Raw genomic sequence first — 23,284 nt, forward strand, 5'->3', positions numbered from 1 at the left:
ACTTTGCGCCCTCTCTGTGGCAAAGGGTGCATGGAATGAGCTAAATGGGCGCTACCAAGCTTGGCTTCATATGTGCACTCCTGTTGGTGCACCTGGTGCCCTGCTGTTGGGATCTGTACACCCACACATACCTCTGGAACCCATGATGGGTGGTGCAGTTGAAAGTGCAACCACCCCCATATGTGCCCGCTAGGTCCAACTGCCAGTAGGCCTCATGGAGCAGTGAGCATAAGCGGTTGCCCCATGAGGGAGCGGGGCATTAAGTGTGCAGCACACCATTCTTTTGCTTTTTTAGGTCCCCCGCGGCATCTCTTCGCAAACTGCACTAACGCTTAGCATCTGCGCGGAATGCCAGCTTGTGCCAGTTCATGATGCCTACTATGCCATGACTGTAAGCAGATGGCTCTACTTTGTTGGGATCGGACAGGGGAAGCCAGAACTCCTAGTTGCGATGCTCTCACTCGCTTATTCACTAGAACCCTAACCCTCACTCAGTCACTCTCTCACCCTCCATCATGCACTCACTGTGTGGAGGTGAACTGCACTGCAAGCAAAGAAATGGATGGTTGAAAAGCTTTAAATCGGTGATAACCACTGGCAATTGCTCAAGGCCACTTCCATTCCGCTGGTTTATGTTCCTTTTGTGCCATCATGCACACGCAGTCCAGGCACATCCAAATCATTCCTGATCCTACCATCAGTTGGTACAGTCCAAGCCGAGCCGCTAGACCATGGTCCCTCTGCATGGGAACTGGAGCCAACTGGCACATATTTCCAGTGTGCTGGGCTTCATCTGTGAGCTGCAGCTTGAACCCATTGGACAGCAAATTCGCGATCCACACCCAGGCATGTCCCCTGGAATGGACAGAGCTCTTTCCAGGGGTTTGGTGTTTACAGAGGGTAGCGTGCATCCATAAATCATTTCATTATTTCTTCACTTCTTCCGTTTTGCAAGCTTGAAGGAAAGTATCTTCCCTCCAATTGGGCCTTGTCCTGAGCTTCATGGGATGCCAGCTGCTATTAGCATTAGAGGAAATGTAGTTTTTTGGGTCCCATGAGGGATATTCCGGGATAAAACAATCTCGCGAAACAATCCGGCGTCCATAGTGCCTCGAGGCAGACCATTGGGGGATGAGGCACTTCTGCTTAAATCCTATGTGAGTCCTTGTTCAGTTCAAAGCCAGCCTCTTGCACGTGCTGGTATAGGTAACTATTCATAATATGATGTTTGTGTTTTTATCATATCTAGGCTAAGTAAGATGTTTCGGTATGAGGAGCTGGGCTACGAGCGATCTTCTAGTACGCAAGGTGGCTATCAGGCAGCTGGAATTGCGGTCTCTCTTGCCTTTGCTTTTGTGGGAGGAACCATTGTTGGTGAGTTTTTCTGATAGTTCTCTACCATGGTAGCATAAACTGTGCTTGAAGGGTAACGCCTCTCTTATGAATCGCTGCATGTCTGCATTGCATTCTTACTCTTCAGGAGCGTGAAGGCACCATGGAGGGAGCTGCATTGGAAGCAGAGCTCAATGTGAGCAGTCGCTTGCTGGGGTGGCCCCAGGAGATATATGTGCGCACTGGCACTTAATTCATCTGGAGCACTTGTGGCGGCATGGCCCAATGAACGGAGGGGATGTGCAGCCAGACCAGAAAGCACGGGCGGATAGCCTGGCACCTTCGTGTGCATGTGTGTGTCTGTTTTGTGTGGTCAGCCAGGTGTGCATTTGCAATGTGGGTTGTGTGGTTTGTTGGCCGTTTTGGGCCAGAGTGGACATGTGGGGGGAAACTGATGCCAACTGGGTTGCACCCTTTAAAGAATCTTGAAATGAGGAGGAAGGTAGGATGTCATAGTTTTGAGAATTTAGTGTGGGATATGTTCTGCAAATTCAACAAAAAAGAAAACGCATAAAGCACTAAGGATACAAGATATGTCTCATACTTAAATTGGGGCGCAGCGTTGAATGGGAAAGAGCATGCTGCCATGGACCCAATGCATGATATTTAACTATTTATGTACCAAAGGTGAACTGACTCGCTCCCAGGTGACCCAGGTGAAGATATTTAATTATTTATTTACCAAATGTGAATTGACTTGCTCGCAGGTGACCCACTTTATGAAATGTAAATATTTATGCACCACGTGTGAACTGACTCGCTCCGAGGGGGCCCAATTGATGATACTTAATTATTTATCCACCAAAGGCCAGCTCCGTTGCTCACTGGTGACTGTTGATGTCATGTAATGATTTTATACCGAGTATCTGGTGTTTACAATCTCTGTCCTATAAAGGAGGCTGTCAAGCTGTCAAATGAGATGAGTCTGTGACTGTGTATTTAACCTTTGCTGTACACTGCTCACAATGAACCTCCAGGGCTATCTGGCCAATAGGAGAGGGCCGTCCTTCCCACAGATCATACTGTCCACTCTGACGTCTGTCAGAGGCCCTCATAGGAGGGTCTCCCCAACCGCCACGCGCGTTGTCATCCGCACATGTGTGCGGTAAGGTGTAAGTATCCCAGGCACAGGACTCGTACAGGTTGCTGGCCACCCTTTCTTTCAGATACATTAGGGAGAAACACCTTACTCATGCATATCATGTGCTTGGGGTATGGCATTGTGAATTTTTGCCAACCGTGTTCCATGCATGGTTGGCTTTCAAGCTCCTTTACCTCGCTGTCTCTTCCTGACACTCTCAAGATTCCCAAAATGGCACCCGGCTAAACAAAAAGGCCCAGTACTAAAATGGCAGTCCCAAAACTTACCATTTTCAGCCAAACATATTCCAAGAGAGGTAATGAAACAACTCCAGGAATTCAGTGAAGCTGAGCACTTCATTCAAAACGAGCACTCTGGTTTCAGATCAGCATCCATGCTTCCCGACCTCAGGGTCAAATATGCAAGACAATGGAAGCCAAGGAACCGGCGCATCTGATGGCTCTGCCATCACGTGGGAATTCATGGCAGGGCCTTAAAAGGAGCCACTCCTTCATGAAAGATCTCAGAGCACCAGTGAAGGTAAGACACATCCTATCCAACTCAACACCCTAACTCTGCGGTGTGACAAGGTCTCACACCTTTCACTGTCTCCTAAACTATCTATAGAGCCACGCTTCAAAGATGGAGACGTTTCCATGCATTTCGACCTCTATGCCAATGTCACAACAGAAGATGTCTGCCTTTCTGGATGCTGTCCAGAGTTGGATGGCTGAAACCAGGTTCCCCTTGTTCAAGTGAGAAGCTACTTTCTGGCTCTTCTAGGGCCCAACTGGTTATTTTCTGGTCTTTATCATTAAGTCCTTCCCATGCGCATGTAAACAAAGTGGGAAACCTGCGTATAATCTCTGACTCTGACTTCTGACTCGCGCCCCATATTTATGTATTTATTTATTAATTATTATTGTAATTAGTCGATTTTAATTTTTACAAGCATGAAACGTAAAACATTTTGTACAAAATAGAAATGCATAACTGCCAATTCAGACTATTTCGATCATAAATACAACCATTAATAAAACGGGGCAATCGGCCCGAACATTTTCCATCTAAAAACAACAATCTGTAAGAAGGCACCTATAACAAAATAGTTATAATGTCTTCTTAAGGACCATCAAAGTCATATCAGCCAAAAGTGTATATTCAAGCCTTAGGACGGTACCAAATACTTTTAGCCTATTGGTGAATTAGACTGACATTTAGCACAGGCACTTACTTAACACATTAGTGCTACTTTCTCCAATGTTTCTTATGGTAACATATTAAAATCCTCACCTGCAAGAGCCATTATCGCTGCATGCTCTCAGGAGACTCATCCTTTTCAGGGACCTAAAGCAAAAAATGGGATCATCCAAGCACTTGGTCAATCAAAAACTGCTACAACAGTTTGTACAGCGGCCTGTCTACAGAAGAAGATCCAGAAAATCCAGGTGGTCCTGGGTTTTAATAAGTGCACTATGATCTGCATGGATCCGTCACTCCTACGCGGGTTTGATCCGACGCTGCAGGGTCCGCTTTTCTTTTTTTTTTGGTCCCCTGCCTCCATACCTCCAGAAGTGTGGGACTCCCGCAGCCACCCCCAAAGGCAAATGCAATCACTACCAAACATGGAGAGTGGGGAAAACCCCCACAACCCCTGCTCCCCGTGTTTGGTTGTGATTACCCAAAATGGTTGTTTCCAAACAACCAAATGGTACTGGCCGAATTTGTCCGGTTGTACCATACGGTCAATTAGAAATGACCACTTTGGGTAATACCATCGGAAAGGCCCTACCTACGCTCCATTGCTCGCGACCCACCACACATCGAATGAAAAACTGTATGCAACGTTGTAGCTCCAACTGGCAATCAGACCCTAGATTCCTAGCAAACATGTTCAGACAGTGCATTCTTTGGATAATGGCCAGTCGCAATGAGCAAAGCGACCCAGCCAACCTACTGTCTCATACAGATCAGAGCAAACAATTTCATGTAAAGGTTGGAACTATGGGACAATTCATAAACTATGATATGATATGATATTTTATTTGTATCACGCTCATACGTAAGTGCTGCTACTTAGACTCATACTGAACAATTTAAGATACAGGTAGGCCCTAAAAATGCTTCTTGTCCACAAAGCATCCCACATTGACAACACGGGATGTCGTCCAGCACCATGTTTCCGGCACAAAGTGATTTTAACAAGACCCATAGAACATTGTATGGTTTTGGTTTTTGCCTTCACCTCTTGCATTCATCGTATCCTTCCGACTTTCCGTCCTGTGTTCTTTAGGCATTGAGCGTGTTACAAAACTCTGAGTCTATCAAAGCAATCTATGGGAGCCTGTTTATGGAATCCTTGATCCAAAGTACTCTTACCAAGGAAGGGCTTTGGACTGGATGATGACCATTTTGGATAGTGGCTGGAATACTGGGTGCTGCTGTTCTTTTAATTGCTCCATATGCCACCTGAATAGGAACTTCACTTTGCAATTTAATGAGCTGGGTCGTTCCAACCTTGCAGTATAGACATTTCGGTGGAACTTGAGCTTCTGATTTAAGTGCATGGACTATGTGATGACTTCTTTGCAGGGTCAGTGGCGGAAAAGGGCCAATTTGGTGACTGGGCAAGACCAGAAAAGATGCTGCAAATCAACCTCCCTAAGGAGGCCTTATGCAGTTGGTTGGTTGCATGATGCTATTTTTTTAATGGCCTGCTAAGCCATGTGCTTAGGCACTCCATTATGCCAGGCAGGGCAGTTCTTTGGGCAAGGCCGCCGGGTGACCACCCGGGGCACCAGCTCGGGGGATTCTTTCAAGGTCTCCCGCGAGCTGGCGTGGTGGGAGAAGGCGCAGCAGGCATCCTATTGAAATTAAATGCGCCTGCTCCTGGGAGCAGGGTGCATTTAATAACAATAGGGCGCTGATGCTTTCGCATCGGCACCTATTGAAAGATTTGTCACCCCCTTCTCCCATATGACCAGGGGCGTGCAGGGGGAGGGTGCCACATTTTTACTCCGCTGCCCGGGGCGATGGCTCTGCTAAGGCCGGCCCTGGTGCCAGGTATTTAAAATAGGAATTCTGCACAGCTATCCATCTGTCAATTGCAACTTTTGCTTCTCTGAAATGCAATATTTCAATCAAAACTAGGCCAGATGCAGATCACACTTGTAGAAGTAAGTAGTAAAATAATGTATTGAGCGCTTCTCATTACCAGAAAAAAACAGTTTCAAGGCACTGTACAAAATACATACAATCCAAGGACCATAAATACGATAAGAAAAATCAAAAAATACATTCATATTGTTTTGCTTCTTTTTAATGTAGTGACAAGAAAATGTGTGGAGTCACAAACAGAATACTTGTGCGCTATTTATCACTACTATATTCAGAAAAGGCGTCTCTAGCAGCAATTCCGTACCCACCAACCCATCCACAAAGGCTGGCAACAATTAACAATAGTATAATGAAAACGGGGGTAGGAATGCGCTTGACACTGTTAAACTAAAGTAAATCAACAGTCTTGCTGAATACAATGTTTTTAATAATAAAGCTTTCTTTGAAGAACAGCCGACACGTGTTTCGAATTTATCCTGGTATATATGTTTCTCACTCGATATATCGAGCTATATAATTCAGTCGGCCAATACGGCAACTAGTACCTTGTTCTTTTGCATTTCGCCATATTTCCCAAGTGATGGGAACTTTTTCAATATTTTGATCCGGATATAACCAGCTAATTGATGATCTTTAGTCTTGTGTGCCTTGAAAACGACCTAAGTGTCGAAACACGTGTCGGCTGTTCTTCAAAGAAAGCTTTATTATTAAAAACATTGTATTCAGCAAGACTGTTGATTTACTTTAGTTTAACAGTGTCAAGCGCATTCCTACCCCCGTTTTCATTATACTATTCTTTTTAATGTAGGTTTGTTTGGATGGTGATCCTTCAACGTCCTGTTAATAGGTGAAGACTTGAATTGAAAAGCCTTTGAAAAAGTTACAGAATCATAAACAAGCTTTTGGACACATTATTTTGTATAGTGTTTGTCGCACTTAATATGTATTGGAAAGGTTAAATATATTTAATCGAGGCTGGAAGCCAAACTTTAATCCCCAATTCTTTGGTTACCGCACACCAGCGCCTGCTGGAGATGGCACCAAATACATTAGCAGTGTCCAGCACTGACAGTGTCATAAATCAGTGTGGATGATGGAAGAGGGCGGTGCTGGCAGAGGCTGCCATTCTAAATGCTGTGCTATTGGCACTTATTTCCTTTACAAATTATGCACTGATTACAAAGCTTCACAGCCTTCAGGCCAAGCAGTTACCTTGGAGGATAAAAAAGACTCCTTAATTCAACATAAACATGCAAGGCAGCTCAACATAGTATATGGCCCTGTGAGGGAGGATAGCTCAGGGGCAACGCGTTTGTCTTGGAAACAAGACAACACATAGCAACACAGATTCGAATCCTCTTCTCCGCTTAGAAACTGGTCTAAGCACCTTGTAAAAGATCAATTATAAATGATGATTGCGTGTGGCCAAAGACAGGGTCCTTTGCTTGGTTATACTTGTCATAACAAATTCTTGTAAAGTGTGATAGACACAAAGAACGTGGTCTTTTGGCAGTGTCCCCATCGATGGGGTAGAGGAGAACAGAAAGTAATGTTTTTGTTGTATAAGTCAGAATTACAGGACGTTACATGATATGATATGATGAGTCATTTACAACGCACCTGTACGCAAGTGTTTCTAGGCGCAAAGGGTAGTTTGGACTGGCCTCTCTCTGTAGCGGACGACGATTGCAAAGCAGGGATGCAAGGACCCACGATGGCTCACCACCGCAGGGGTGCGCTCTGTTGAAACACAGGGCAGAGCGAAGATTTCCAGTGCCTGGCAGAGACTTCTGGTTGAAAAATAATGCAGGAATTTGGAGGAGATACATTGGCCATGATTGTTGATGTGGAACAAAGATAGACTTGAATAGGTCGGGATATTTGCTCAGGCACTCTGCTTTACCCTGTCACCCTATGAGTTTACGTAAAGAACTCAATCCGTTGTACCCAGTTATGGAAAACTCTTGATTTTATATAAAGTTGCATAGATCAATATAAAATGCGGTACAAAAAGACCTACCAACACCCCTGGTTCTGAGATCCCATTGGTTTGAACCTCCGGTCAAGCTCCAAGGAGCAATTTGACCTGGGATGGCTCTTGCCCCGCTTGGCCCTTCCACCTCTAACCAGTACTGCCCGGGCATGTTCTTGAATCCCCTATTCACCTAACAGTACTCAATCTCTTTATTAAAGTACTCAAAAACTACTGTGAAATCTTAGTGCATATCATACACCGTGGGCTTGGTGGATAGCGCAAGGGCAATGCATTGGTCTTGGAAGCATGACAGCGCAAAGCAGCGCATGCTTGAATTTCAGTCCCAAGCTTAGAGACTGCTCTCCAGTGTTAAGCACGTGATTGTAGTTGAAAAGCGAAGCACGATGTGGAACAACGCTGAGAGCCATGTGCTACACGATGTACGGGCACAGTGCGTCCGCGGGTGCACAGGAATGGTTTGCGTTGAGGAGTAGGGCAAAAATCTCATCAAGACTACTGGGGAAAAGGAAGACAGGAGTGGGAGAGGAGAGTAGGAGTGGTGGATGAAAGTGAGCAGGAGGGAAGAGAAGGTAAGTAGAAAGGATATTGTGAACGGTAGCAATTTTAAAAGCAAAGTAGACAGCAAGATTATTTGAAGAAAGAGTAGAGCAGATTAAGGTAGGTGTAGGAGATGAGAGTATTGAGTTGAGAGACTTTTGGAGGTGCCTGGGATTGGAGGATTGAGACGAAATGAGAGTGAGACAGAAGTCACGTTTGGCAGAGTCAAGAGTAGAGGAATAGTTTTGAACAGCATTGAGATAGAGTTGAAGATCGGAGGAGTGTCTTAACCTTTGCCAAACCTTTTCTGCATTGTTGTTTTCAGGTTGCAGATGTGAGGTGCAACCCAGGTCTCTGGATGGGAGGATTTAGGAGCGAGTGTAGTAAGATGATAGTGCGAGGAGCAGGAAGCATAAAGAGCAGTGTTAAAGTTAGTGACGGCTTCTTCAGTGCATGGAAAGGTGAGTTCAGCATATGAGGAAAGAGAGTGTTGCATTTCAGAGAGGCAGTCATGAAGTTTGGAGGAGGGAAACCTGTGTTTAGTAATAGTTGTAGTAGATGGAGAGAGTGAGAAAGAAGCAGGCACATATGATAGAGTGATCAGAAGGAGAAGGGGAAGTGTACATATTGCAGGGGGAGAGTTGAGAGGAGATAAGAATAAGGTCATGGGAGTTTCCATTGGAATGGGTGGGCAGAGAGCAGACAGAAGAGAGTCATTGATCAAGTAGAGGAGTGTTACAGTCAGTGGATAGAGCAGCAGAGAGAGAGTGGAGGTTGACATCCCCTATAATAATGAGGTGGCGATCGGGAGGGAGAAGGTCAATTAGTTTGGAGATGTGGTCGAAGAACTGACCTACTGGACTAGGTGGCCGGTAGAGAGAAATATTATATTTCACTGGGGGCAGTAATTGTGGAGATAGTGTATTCAAATGAGGGAGAATTAATGGGAGATAGAGGAGTAGGAGAGATAGGAAGTTTGGAGGGTGAGAACAGTCCTACACCACCACTCCTGCCAGTGGGGCTGGCAGAGTGAGTACAGGTGTAGGCAGGGTCATGAAGAGTAGCAGGAGTTGCAGAGTCGGAGGGAGAGATCAAGGTTTCAGTGAGGGCATTGAGGTCAAGAGAAGGAGAATGAGAAGAAGTTGGAGGTAAAAGTGGTTTTATTGCAGACAGACTGTGCATTTCGAAGAGCAATAGAAAGAGAGTGAAATGTAGAAGCATAGCGATGTTGAGTCTGAGAGATAGAGAGCTGCTGGGGGTAAATGCAAGAAGAGGAAGTGAAATGGAAGTTAGGATTGGAGCTGACTTGGGGAATAGAAAGATTAGTGGAGCGAGAAGAGAGGTGCTCTTAGGGAGAAGAGATGACACAGATGGGAAGAGAGTTGAGATGGTTCTAAGCATAGGCCAGTGAAGAGAGAAGTAGAGGGAAATTAAGAGATAGCATGAGAAGCTAATGGCGAGGGTGAACTGAGAAGAATCAATAATGGGTACTAGTTATACTAGTCGCTGGACACATCAAAGGAAATGTTCATAGGCTTAGAGGCAAAGAGTCTGGTCAATGGATGTTTTCACCCTTCACTGGTCTGCCCTTAACTGGGACACCCCGGGCTGGATGCCCCTAGTGAGTTCAGAAGGGATGACACATGCTCTCATCACCTGATCGCCTAGTCCATCAGTGGTAAGTCTCTCTGATTTTGTCCTTGGTGTTGCTGGGATGAGGCAAATTCTTCATCATTGGTGTTCTCAGAGGAGTCTACTGTGGCCTTTAGTGGAGATTGGGATAATCCAAGATGGCACAGGAAGTGATGTCACTGATCCAAGATGGCTGCAGGAAGTGATGTCACCAATCCAAGATGGTAGCTGGAAGTTATGTCATCAATCCAAGATGGCCACTAGAAGTGAAGTTCATGAAGCCAAACACCAGACGGGATGACAGATGCTCTCGCCACCTTATCACCTAGTCCATCACTGCTTGGTATCTCTGATTTTATCCCGGGTTTTGCTGGGATGTGGCAATTTATTCCTCATTGGTGTTCCCAGATGAGTCCCTTGTGGCCTTTAGCTGTAGATTGGGCTTATCCAAGAATTTTAGATATTTCCACAAGCAGCACAAAAGTGGAAAAAAACCTCAATCCACGAGATGGCAGGGAAACAAAATCTTAAACCCCTTTAAAGGGTAAAGGAGCTCTTACATGCAGCATTTTACAGCCAAAGATTACACTATAGCTCAGACTTTTACAAAATAATTAATCCTATGCACGCAGAAAATTACCCAAGTGGGTGGAATCAGGCTGACATGCCACTGGATATTTCTTCTCCGTGAGCTAGAATGTGGTTGTAGACCCTCCCAAGTGAGCATCATCCCATAGTACAGGTTATTTGGCCATGTTTGTTCTTGGTAGAGGGGCCCCCAGACCGTTTTGTGAATTTTCAGGAACTTTTTGTTTCACCCTAGGTTACCCAGGGTAATCCATACATGGACTCCTTGCCCACTGTGCTAAGAGAGGCACAACTTAACCGCACTGATGAGGCCAGGCTAGGACGAAACATTTGTAAGGGGCTGCTGTTGGTAATCTTGTTCAGAGGAGAATTGACTAGCATTTCGGTGCTGGACCGCCTAAGTGGGTGGGAACAGACTTATATATACAAATGGACATTTCTTCTCTGTGAAAGGTACAGTGAGCTAAAATGCGTTTGTAGGCCTTCACAAATGGGCACCTTCCCTTTGAACAGGTTATTTGGCAGTGTTCATTCTTGGTAGAGGGGCTCCCAGACATTTTTCCAAATGAACATAAGAGCTTACTTCTTTGGAGGGGAGTCCCATCCTGAGTGATGTTCACCTTATGTTTGCCAGAAGGGTGGCACACCATCATCATGTTTTTTGGCGATTAATGATGAGGCATCTTCTGTCCTTTCAAAAATTGTTTACCAAATCCAGTTATGATATGATATGGGATTTATAACGCGCCTATACACAAGTGTTTCAAGGTGCAACGCGGCGAGGGAGGGGGAACAGAGGGAAGACAGAGACAGCAATCATACTAGGCCAGGTGTCATTCAGATCGCGCAAGTGCAGGGGAAGGGGGAAGAGTAAAAGTGCAGAATGGGGGGGTGTACAGTGCAGTACATTGGATAATCGAATAAAATAAAGCAATCAGAGAAGTAGGGCCAGCTGGTGGCAAATGCATGGGAAAGTGCAGACATCAGGTGTCAAGTGCAGTGGGGGACTGTAGGAATACAGAAAACAGTCCCCAAGTGTGGGGGTTTCCAGGGCAGCAGTGCATGTGTATAACTGGCGTGGCAGTGAGACCTGGGCCCGAAATCAGAGGGTGGCCAGGTTCCCAGTACAGTTTCGGCCAGGAATTCAGGAGGGGAGAGGAGGAGAGAAAGCAGAAGCAAAGAGGAAGGTTTTGAGGTGCTTCTGGAACCGGAGATGGTTCTCTTCAAGTTTCAGGGAGGCAGGGAGGCTGTCCCGAGGGAGGCCCCAGCCGAAGAAAGAGATCTACCAGCAACTCGTTGCTTGGAGAAGCGACTGACCCTGAGGGAGTTCGAGGTGGATGAGCGAAGAGCCTGAGAAGGAAGATATCTAGGAAGAGAGAGTTGAAGGTATTGAGGCCTCAGGCCCCAGAAGGCGTTGTGGATAATGCAGAGGGTTTTGAACTTAATCCTCACAGCCACTAGGATCCAGTGCAGATATTTCAGTCCTGGAGAGATACGATCCCTTGTCTTGAGGCTAAGGACAAGTCTTGCAGTCCTGTTCTGGATGTGTTGCAGAGGGCGGAGAGTAGAAGTAGGCAGATTTAGAAAGCGGCAGTTGCAATAGTCCAGCTTAGCGAGAAGCAGAGTTCTGGAGACAGTGATCTTCTCGGAGAAGCAGAGGAAAAGAAGAAAACCTCTGAAGAGGTGCAGCTGGTAGTGTGACTTCTTAGAGATGTCAGAGATGTGAGGAGAGAAGGAGAGTGGAGTCGAAGATGACCCTGAGGTTTTTAGCCTCGTAGGTGGGAGCAGGAAGAGGGCTAAGAGAGGCCGGCCAGAGAGTGGCAGGAAAGTAAGCAGCGGGTGTGCCGATGAGGAGAATCTCAGTCTTACTGGCATTAAGGCAGAGATCTTTGGCGGCACACCACTCCTGGATAGCAGACAGACAGTCAGAGATGAGAGACAGAGAAGTGGTGGCCAAAGGTAGCCTGAACATGAGCTGATTATCATCCGCATAGCACTGAATGTTGGGTCAGAGAGCGGCAATGCGGTGGGCAAGAAGTGCAATGTATTGGTTGAACAGCCAGTGAGAGAGGTTAGATCCCTGGGGGACACCATAGGTAGAAAAAAAGATATTGGAGACGAAGGACCTAAGTTGGACCTGGGAGGGTCGAACAGAGAGGAAAGAGGTCAGCTATGCCAGGGCCTGACCGGTGATACCAAGGTTATCACGGAGATGGGTGAGCAGGATGGCATGGTTGACTGTGTCAAAGGAAGAAGAGGGATCAAGTAAGATGAGGACACAGGGGGTGTTGGAATCAAGGTTTGAGAGCAGGTCTTTACGGATGTTCAGGAGAGCAGTTTACGTGCTTCTGGCAGCTCTGAAGCGGACTGATGGTTTTTGCAATCCCATTCTAGACTATTAAATAAGCATGGCGTCCTCGGCACACAAAAGGATGCCGATCTTTTTAATGCCTCTCGGGGGTGTATGAGCACATCGGTCAGACATTTCTAGTCATTAATGTACAAAAGGAATAGAAGGGGGGCAAGGGCACAACCTTGATGAACACCAGTAGATCCAGGAAATGGGGCTGTAGTTTCACCATTGGGGATGTTTCTATCGTCCACAATGTCGAAGGCATTTTTAACTTTTCTAACAAGTTCCATAAAACATTCCGAGTTATGGAATTGAAAGCGGCTTTAAAATCAATAAATGTTAAATCGTTATTGACTTCCTCTCGGTCAATCACAATGTTTAGAGTGCAGTCCATAACTACTGGTTGTGACTGCATTCTGAACATTTAGTCTTCAGAGGCACAAGGAAACAACAATGCAATTTCTGGCCAAGATATGTTTCAACAAGACAATCCCTCTCAGCGAGGACATTTATTGCACTAGAACATTTAATTGAAAGCATTCAAGAAACATTTAAAACATTGGAAAATGCATCCATTTTCTTTTAGAGAAACGGTTTACTTTTATGTTACATCTCGAGCATGATCCTGTTAAATCTGTTTAGTTTCAATACTACAAGGCGAAAAAACACATGTTATTTCCTCACACAGTTTGCTATTCACTTTAATTACTATGTTAAGATGTTTTACTTCATCTGCAAAACTCCAAACACAGACAATGTGCTAATAGCCTTGTAGACGTCAGAAGGGGTCAATATCTCCTGGCATAATGACCCTTCACCAGCACATGTCCCTCGGCTTGCCTCCGGTCATCACTTTGTGGCGAGTCATTATCCCGTGGTAATGACCCCTCCCTTTGTCTAAAAGGCTATACTAATGCAAAAGTCATCCCTGGATAACAATCAATGTCAGAAGACTGCAATAGTGTCATGAATTGATTGCCAGTCAAAAGCACGTTCAGGTTGTGCAGTTATACGACATCCACACCTGCTGTATTATGTTATAATCTTATGGACCAGTTCAAGCCATAAGATCTCAAACCCCTGATACAGCTACACATGTGCCCCCCTCTCCCTGAAGGCTTGTTCTTACCACACAGAGAAAAGTGCTTCACTAAACAGAATTACTGAACCCAAGGTTGGGAGAGAATGTAAGACATTGGGCCTCATTACACGGATGGCGGTGGACCAAGGTGCTGTTAGCACCTTGGTCCATGCCGGTAAAATACCAGCACCGCCTTGGTGGAAAGGGGAATTACTGCCCTATTCCAAGGTTGGTGGGGCGGTAATTCCCCCTTCCCCCATTACCCTTCCCCATTCCCATTTTTGCCCCATAGGGCATAATGGGAATGGGGAAGGCGCTAAGTACGGTGCCGCAAATTGCGGTACCGTAATTAGCACCAAGGTCCCTTTGCGGGTTGGTTTTTAACGCCTGCAAATAGCAGGCGTTAAATTCCCCAACCCGCAAAGGGACCTCGTAGTAAGGCGGTAAGGGTTTACGGGTACCGGTAAAATACCGGTACCCGTAAACCCTTACCGCCTACCGTGTAATGAGGCCCATTGAGTCATTAGATGAAGCTTGTCTATGAGGAAGAAGCAGACAGTCCATAACAGCACAAGCACATTGCATCAAATGGGTGGAATATGCAAACTCCTGCAAGCCTTCACAGACTGACACGATTCCTTGTGAAACCTAGAAGTTCAATTATAAAACCAGACTTATTAGCCAATAAGCATGGTAGCCAGTATTCTTGCTATCTAAGCATTTGTCAAAGCATTTTTTCGCGCTCTGGAACACGTGTGTACAAGCGCGATATAAATAAAATATCATTTCATTTCATTTCATTTGATGGGACGTACCCGCATCCTGGCATCAGAGAGGGATACGAGTTCGACAGAGCAGGACAACTAAAGTTATAAAATGTTGGCTGCATTTCACCCTCAATACCCTCCCACGCTCTTGGATTTCTGTATTTACTCTCCTCCCACTGGACTCACCATTGCCATGTTACTGGAGTAGGTGTGCTGAATCTATGTGGGTACTGAACCCCGGCCTCTTAGTCCGAGCTCCACATCCTCAACCCACTCCGAGGCACCCTATGCCAGCCCTACAACAAGTGCCACCCTCTTAGCAATGTCACTGGCTGCGTGGCAACTAACATCACAGGGAGGGCCCAGAGGCCAGAACCGGCCAAGGCGTGGGACTCAGTAAGAGTGCGAGGGCTGACCGGTAAGCGTGCTCCCGACTGCCGGCGGCAAAACCATCAAGGAACTGTGACACCATTTTCAGTGCCTTTTAGATGCTAATGTTACGAAACAAACACTAACTTCATACGGAGTGAGTGAATAGAAACGAGGGGAAATACAACGAACAGAGCAGACACCCCATCACAGTGAATTGTCCATATCCAGGGGAGACATAGCCCATTAATACAAGTTATCATGGCAGCCACTCTACAGGCTGGCCCCAAATGGCAGGGCTTTGGACGGAGGGCTCAATATGCACACAATGACCACATGTGCAGGCACTTAGCTCAGCATAGAAAGTATGACCCTGTGGTGGAAATGAAGGCACGTGCCAATTCTTCCCTTTCTCAGTCCATTGGCACGCCTTGGCACAGCTTGTTTAGCATCCAAAGTTGCACTTATGCCCTCCGAAAAGAAGATCTTCAGTGCCGCTGGCTTAGTTGGGATCACCTACTGTTTGTTCTCCTTCACAATCATTTTGGCCTAACCAAATAATGTCTTTATTGTCTCCCCGCCACCTTCGGAGAATCCTCGTAAAAAAGAACTTCTTCATTGTGTGTAACGTTGCCCTTATTTCTGGTTTATCCCAGAATCTCCTCTTTAGTGGATATCTTGATAGGAACTGCAATTATTAGTCGGGATCTTACTCCAATATGCAGCCCATTCTAAAAAACATGATCAATGTCTCTTTTGAGGGGAGTCCCTGGGTGGAAGGACTCAAGTAGTAATTTAACAATCAGGGCAGACATTTACAGATTTGCCTCAACTTTTTCACTGACACCCGAGCCCCACCCGTTGTGGTTATGGCTCTTGATGTCCGGCTCTGTGTGTAGGTCCTGCAGTTTCTTAACTTCCAACTATGGCAATAAGCCCTGAGCCTGTGTGCAATTATCGCATAAGGTAATGCCACGAGGGCCCATAGTTACAGGCCTGAGCGTAGCTTCCGGTAAGCTTCCGGACCGGCAAACTACGGGCTCTGTGAGCGTGTGCCTTTTCGCCCGCCAGTGCTAAATCCTGTGCAAAAACAGATTGGAGTTTCCTAATGCTGAAACTTGTTGGGAACCACCAGCAACTTCAAGTGTGCGAAGAAAACCCCGGTGCCTTGCGCCGATACACAGCCTCTTAGTACATTTAGCTTTAATCGGTAATAACAATGTTGCAAATACCTATCAAAATACTGTGAACATGCACCATCGAAACATAACGGAGCTTTGTAAGGGAGCTGAAAGAGAAGAGGACAAATGATCGGCGAAGGACAAAGAAATAGGACTTTCTGGATTCTGATTGGATTAGGAACTGTGGACACATGGGTAGGATTGGTTTGTTCTGCTGTGTTAGTACTGTTGTTAAAAATAAATAGAACAGATGAGTAAATAATATGAAGCCACCTTGTGAGACCAGACCATTGGATAGTTGCCACCTGTCACTCACAGGTCTGCAAAATGGTGGCTGCGTGTACTATTCAAATATCAAATATCCATCACATTATATCCAAAATGGCTATTTGATCATGGATATGCCCTTAGGAACAGCAGCCTCTGTTTAATTGACAATAGGCTTCCATATATTTTATTTTATGAAACATTCTTATTAGGTTGGGCAAGGCATAGTGCTGCACAATTTTAGGACAAACCAGGCCAACACATTCATTGATAAAATATGAACAATGAAAAATAACCACTGCAGCACCACACACACAGCATGGTATGTTACATAAAAACAACAATCCCAAGTGTAGTGAACGATAAAATAGAACTAACAGAAAAACTGTCTGCCTCTTAGGCAAGTGTTCAATGTTACTCAAGGCTGTATGATCAGTTATTCAACGGATATCGTTAGGCTGCTGATTCCAGCCATTAACTGCACCAGGGGAGTTGCTAGGTTTGGAAAAGACCCGGGGCTAAGCTGATGTCGGACCTGTTAGGACTGGGGGCTAGCTAGTCTTTTGGCTGTAGCTCCTGAGATTCTATCCGGGGCTACAACGAAAAGATCAGGGGCTATAGCCCACGTAGCCCCCCCCCCTAGCAAAGCCCCTGAACTGCACACCCACAGCAGGAACATGGGTTTCAGTGTAGGCGTTCTCCATGTCTAAGGAGTCTTAGGGATTAACTTTTCCTGAATACTTAGGCAACTCGAGCCAACAAAGCTCTAGAGCTTAGATAACAGGTAGGTGCAGTTTGGTTGGCACACATTAGCTTGCAAGTTAAACAAATTATTTAAAAAAGGAATTGCTCGTCCAGGAGACCCCAATGTAGTTTCCTTATGCACAATGCTTTCAGGTTTTCACTCCACTAACACTATCCTGCACTTCAGAGAAGATAGTATAGATTTACAAAGACCCAACAGGACAGCACTCCAAATGCTAACCCTACGGAGAACCAAGGATTGAACACGTAATCAAAAATTAACAGATGAAAGAAAGGGCGTATTTGCACCCGGTGAAGGATGCTGAGCCAATCAGGTGGCTGGAACAGCAGGCGAGAACACACTGGTACCATCCGCAGATTTCGGCTCCCCAAGGTCCTTTCCCGGATGGTGCCATCTTGATAATGGTGAGGCAACGAGGAGCTGCTCTGTGTTGCCACTTCATGTCCCCACGCTCCCACCATCACCCCAAAAACAAACCTTACCCTTTCCCCACTCTCCTTCCTCCCTCCCCACTTTCTGGCTGGACTGGAGCTTTGTGAACTGATCCTGGCTCACCTCCCAAACACAGTTGCCATAGCAGTGGAATAAGTCCCTTTTCCTATGGCAGCGGCCATCTTTTGTTTTTAAGTGAGATTGGGCTCGAGCAATTTGCGCGCAGCCCAACTCCTGTAAAAAAATGATAATAAACCATTTGCACCCCAGATGAACCCTGGGGTGCAAATGGCTATCAGCACTTGGCATGTGTAGAGCAATTTGCAACTTCCATTTGGAACCGCTTACTGAGGTCGATTGGCCCTTTCAGAATACTCGATTTGAACTTTTCCAGCAACTTATGTATGATATTTGTAAAAAAAAAAGGAAGACTGTTTATCGACACGACAGAATAGGTTCTTCATATTTCGCTGTCCTGGCGTAGCCCTGGGGTCTTTCTGGAACTCAGAGTGACTGACTTGGGGGATGTCTTAAAAAATTGTGTTTCAGATTGTGGTGTATGAGCACGGCCGCTTTGGACTAAATCACTGCGCAGCCCTAAAGTAAACAGTAAAAGCAGAAGTGCAGTAGGCAACTCTAATGAGGTAATCCTTACTCAAGGTCAAGGTGATAATTATAATTAAATAATTAGATCATAAGAAACTAGAGTGCAGAAAGTTAATTATTAAGTGAAATAGGAGTGCACCCAAATACACGCAATATGTGAACAAATTAATTAATAACAAAAGAAGTGTCATAAAACGGACACGAGTAAGGAAAGCTCTGAGGGAGAAGGCTCATTATAGGTGTTCTAGAGTCAAAGTAAACATATTGGGGGTCATCACAAGTTGGGCGGTATCCCGGCGGTAAATTTGCTGGGATACCACCCAACGCAAATAGCGTTACCACAACTCTGTCTGGCGCTATTAGCGCCTGATCCAGAGTTTTAGCAAAGCAGTAAGTCCCCGTTTGTATTGGGTCCATTGGACCCAATGGGGCGTATTCAGCACTATTACCCCAGGCGCTAATAGCGCCGAAAATGGGCGGAAAGTGGCAAGATTGACTATCAGCTCAAAGCTGGAAATACATCGCCAACTTTCCGCCCGAACTCAGGATTTGGCCGAGGGGTAGTGCAGTGGTAATAGCGTTACTGCTGCGTTTTTACCGCTCCGCGCAACCCGTGATGAGGCCCATTATTATTTGCAGTCAATTAAGGCAATATGCAAGCTGAATGTGGGGGCAGGCCTCATGTGGATAGTCAGCTGTCTAGGCGATGAGGTGGTCAGTAGAATGGTCAAAACTAAAAGTAGGGGAACAGCCATGTTTTGATAGCTTTTCTGAATTGAGGGAACTGCTGGATGGTTCTGATATAGTTAGGGAGAATCTATATGGGGAGGGGCAGTGGCATAATGAGGGTGTATGGGACAGTAGCTAGGCATATGAGGTTGAGCCTTGGTTTATAGTTGCCGTATCTTGTCATATGCTGGCCGATCCTATGTTTAGTCATAGGTCTAAGGGAAGTATTTATTCCAAATCATTTTGAACATGAGATTAAAACCTATCCTCAATGTTTGTTTGGAATGTGTAGCATTACAAATTCATGGTCTATAGCCAAACTCCAACAATATTAATTATGATGCAGCAAAACATTCTAAGAAAATTAATTATGGAAAAAAGAAATGCTCAACCCAATGAAAACTGAGTACCCGGGAGCAAAACGTAGGACCATGTGGTTGGACCATGTGGTTGGACCATGTGGTTGGACAGGTGCATCTTGTGTCAGAGTGGATCCTGCTTCGTGAAATCTGGACAGCAAGGTGCACTTGAGTGGTGCGCCCTCCCCATTGCAGTATAAAGGACCCCTCTGACTTGGGGAAAGGTTCCTATTGTGGGCAGTCTCGAATTATGCATCCAACGATTGAAAGCTGTCAACAGACCCTAAAGAAGCACGTCCATTTTTCAGTACAGTGACTGTGCCACTGTGCCCTGGTTGTAAAATGCACATTGTAGAACTGCAATTAGAGCACTGGAACATGCTGTTCTCCTATTTCCAAAGAGAACCTGCATGTTGTGGGAACTCCAGGTGGGCAGCTAAAACCAGGTACTAAGCTATGCTTGGCTCTCGACGTCCACATAGGAGGAAGGATCAGGGAGCGCTTTTCAGGGGTAGGATTCACAAAACAGCCCGTGCGTGTTAGTCTAAGGGGGCTTTGGCATGCAGGTAAGGCTCATGCATGACCCCTTTTTGCTTTGAGCTTTTCCTAGCTCCTAGCTCCTGACCCAGGGATAGGAGATGGTAGTGCCAGGAGATGGCAATTAATCTGTGATTGAGGGATGTATTTATGAATGAGTTGGCCACCTGCCTGACCCTGCACTAAGATGTGCATGTGGCTCCTTGCGTGTGCAGAGCAATTTGCAACTTCGCCGGAAACCGATTACTTGGGTCGATTTGCACTTTCGCAACGCTTGATTTGCACTTTCGCAATGCTCAATTTGCACTTTCCCAATGCTCGATTTGCACTTTTCCATCAACTTATGTATGAAATTTGTAGAGAAAAGAAGGGTGTTAATTGACACAACACCATAGGCTTGTCATATTTCATCAAGCTGGTGTAGCTCTCAGGTCTTCATGGAACTCACAGTGACTGACGTGGGAGATGTCTTAAAAAAGGGGGGTTTCTGATTGTGGTGTATGACACGGCAGCTTTGGTCTGCATCGCTGGCACAGGCCTAACGCTGAAGGGCAGCCATCTTGGCCGCACTCCAGAGCAGAACACCAACGTGGGAGGTTGTCCTTTTTGCTGTAGCCTCACCAAAAATATAAAACCAACAAAGAGGCGTTGAAGTTGCTGCCACCAGCATTCCCTGTGGATTTATAAAAGCTGGCAAGCCCTTAATTAAGTGCAAATGTGCTCCTTCAAATGCGCGGTCAGATGGTGACAGTATTCACCATATTGATTATAATGAAATGTATGGATTTTCTGAATTCGGTTTCTAAGTGTGGGCGCGGGATTTGAACCTCTGTTGCTTTGCATGGTCTTGCTTCTGAAACCAGCGCGTTGCCCCTGTGCTAGCCTCTGTTGACACAGATGGATATCCGTGATGCACACCATGTTCCACGTGACATTGTAACACGGACCCATCGAATACTGTGCTGTTAGTCAAGGTGTTGATTATGCATAATAAATGTGTTAATCCCATTGTGCACTGAAAAATCATTACGGAGCCTTTCTCCACTCTGAGGTGCTTGGTGTCTCGAAAAGTCCAGTTCTCAGCCTGTATCAATGCATGCAAAAGCTGTGTGTAGGGATGTGTCTTTCTCCTGCATCCTTGTAGAATCTACAGAAGGTGTCTTTGACTGACATAGAATGCTACCTGATGGAATGTTGTGATATGACTGGGGTTCTAGTGGAGTCACTTAAGATGTAGCCCACAGAGGGAGAGGATGCCGGTTCTTGCCACTGTGACCTGGAAGTTACTATCTTGTATATATAGAACTGGATGTAATATGCTGGGACTTAATAAAAGAGTCACTTGGAACTACAATGGAATCAGAGGCATATTACTTTAACCCAGATTTCCACACTGTGCTAATCCCACTTGTTCTTTTCTAGGTTTCATTTTGAAATTACCGATCTGGGGCGCACCTGCTGACGAAAACTGCTTTGATGACGGCGTTTATTGGGAGGTAAAATGCAATTGGACTGCCATGAGGTCAAGACACCCCAGAAAGCTCTGGGTCGAGTGACAGCATGTTGAAAGTTGATTTTTTAAAGTGTGTGGACATTTGACCACTTGCCTCAAAGTACTAGAGAAGAGCCAAAAGAAGCCTTTTTTCTGTTACATTGAAGGATGGCTTGAAACGTTGCCACCAATTCAGAAAGAGTGACATTTTTAGGCATAAGTTGCAACCGGTGCAACTTGACCTTATGCTGACGCCGGCCTAAACTTCTGCCTCAAACTGTGCTCACAAAGCCACTGAGACCCTCATTACAAGTCGGTCTGTAATGCTACAGATGGGCGGTATTTGAGATATGAAGGGGCAGGAAGGTGTGGTCTGGGGATTTTAGCCCCACCCCAATAGCCTTGCCCTTAGGAGAAGGCAATGCTGACCTATGCCTGCATTCCCTATGCCTCCAGTATGGGTTAAGACTGGTAAACATCCAAGCACCCCAACGCCGACATTTGATGCGCACTCTAGAGCAAGACAAAGTGATTGCTTGTCAGTATTTTTGGAGTTCTTTTTCAGGAATAGAAATTGACCCCCGATTTTAATTGGCCCGCAACCCACTAGTCTTAAAGAAATGGTGCCAGTGGACCAGTCTGAAGAGAGAGGACTGGCAGAGAAGTTGAGACAGGGTGTCCGATTGTAGGAGAAGGATTAGAAGGAAAGGTAGGATTGGACGTTATTCCCCCGCTAGATTAGCTGCTGGACGATCAGTTAAAAGGAGTCGACACCCCGGGTATATAAGACTTGGTAGCAGTAGCCGGAGACCTATTGTGTACAAGTGGGATGAAGCAGTTCGGATTAGGGGCCTGGATCATTGGGATGACAAAGATGCCCTGATCCAGGCCCCAGAGTCTATGGGTGGCCACTCTCTTGGGGATGCCATGGTAAGTTACAGATATATATTGTCAGGAAGAGAAGGAAAACCCAAAAGAATTTGGGGGTAGCCTTAATGATTCCGGTGGATTATTGTGAGCCGAGGACATTCGGGCGTGTCATATCCGTAGAGTCATTAGATTGGCTGTGCCACTCTGATGCTACGCCTGAGGTAACATAGTACAAGCAATTTTGAAATCTTTATTTATGCAGCCGGGACAATGGGCGGGTATGCATGGAATGATAGCTGGTTAGTCGTCACATAGGGGGAGGTATTCTACATAGGGCTTCTGATTGTCGTTGGATAATCAGTGAGAGTGAAGCTCGAGTTACTCATGATATAACTCGCAACCCCGGGCTGGAATACACCTCTTAGTTTAAAGCTACTGATGGATAATGTTCTGTTATAATTTGGTCACTCAGGTACCATCATAAGATGTACAAAAAAGGTAGCAGGCTCCCCTCTCTAGAAAGAATATGGCATGATAACCTGTCCTGTGTTTTTTTCCCCCACTTTGAGAGTCCACAGCCATCGCTTTCAGCTCACTGTACTTTTCACAATGGAGGAAAACAATTTGCATATCAGTCTTTGTCCCTCCCACAAGGGCAGTCCAGCACCGAAATGCCAGGCAAACCTCCTTTGAGCAAGAGTCCCAACAGCAACCGCAGACACGTGTTTCAGCCTTGTTGGGCCTCATCATGTACCTGACAAGGGTTGCAGGGTTTACCGAAGCTGCGCAGTAGAATCATTGAGGCTGCTCCTCAATGCCGGGGATTGTCTTAGGGCAACCAAACCTCGGATAGACCTAGAGAGCAAAACCCTCTAACTCAAACAAGCATTCACAGATACCTCACTTATAAGGGCACCGATATGCTACTGCACTTCATTAAGCCAAAGAAATGACCAAATTAGTGAGGATATCTATGAAATAAATGAATACATTTGGGGAATTTACTACTGTAAATAAATATTTGAAAATGAAAGATTATCCAGAGGATTACGTGTGTGTATTAAATCCCTCTGTCACTCTGCCATCCGCACCCTTTGTCTTCTCTCTCCTCATGATTCCATGTTTTCCTAGC

At 45.7% G+C, this 23,284-nt stretch overlaps 1 protein-coding gene across 1 annotated transcript in view; it reads left to right on the forward strand.

The window, feature by feature from the left end:
- The window catches only part of RHCG (Rh family C glycoprotein), a 265,077-nt gene that overhangs the window by 215,168 nt on the left and 26,625 nt on the right, over positions 1 to 23,284 (forward strand). The window contains exons 8-9 of the mRNA XM_069624306.1: positions 1,250 to 1,374; positions 21,213 to 21,286. Of these exons, the coding sequence (XP_069480407.1) occupies positions 1,250 to 1,374; positions 21,213 to 21,286 (199 nt within the window). The remainder of the gene's footprint in view (positions 1 to 1,249; positions 1,375 to 21,212; positions 21,287 to 23,284) is intronic.

Source organism: Ambystoma mexicanum, chromosome 11 (assembly GCF_040938575.1).
Source record: "Ambystoma mexicanum isolate Mex_15411 chromosome 11, UKY_AmexF1_1, whole genome shotgun sequence".
NCBI classification, from domain to species: domain Eukaryota; kingdom Metazoa; phylum Chordata; class Amphibia; order Caudata; family Ambystomatidae; genus Ambystoma; species Ambystoma mexicanum.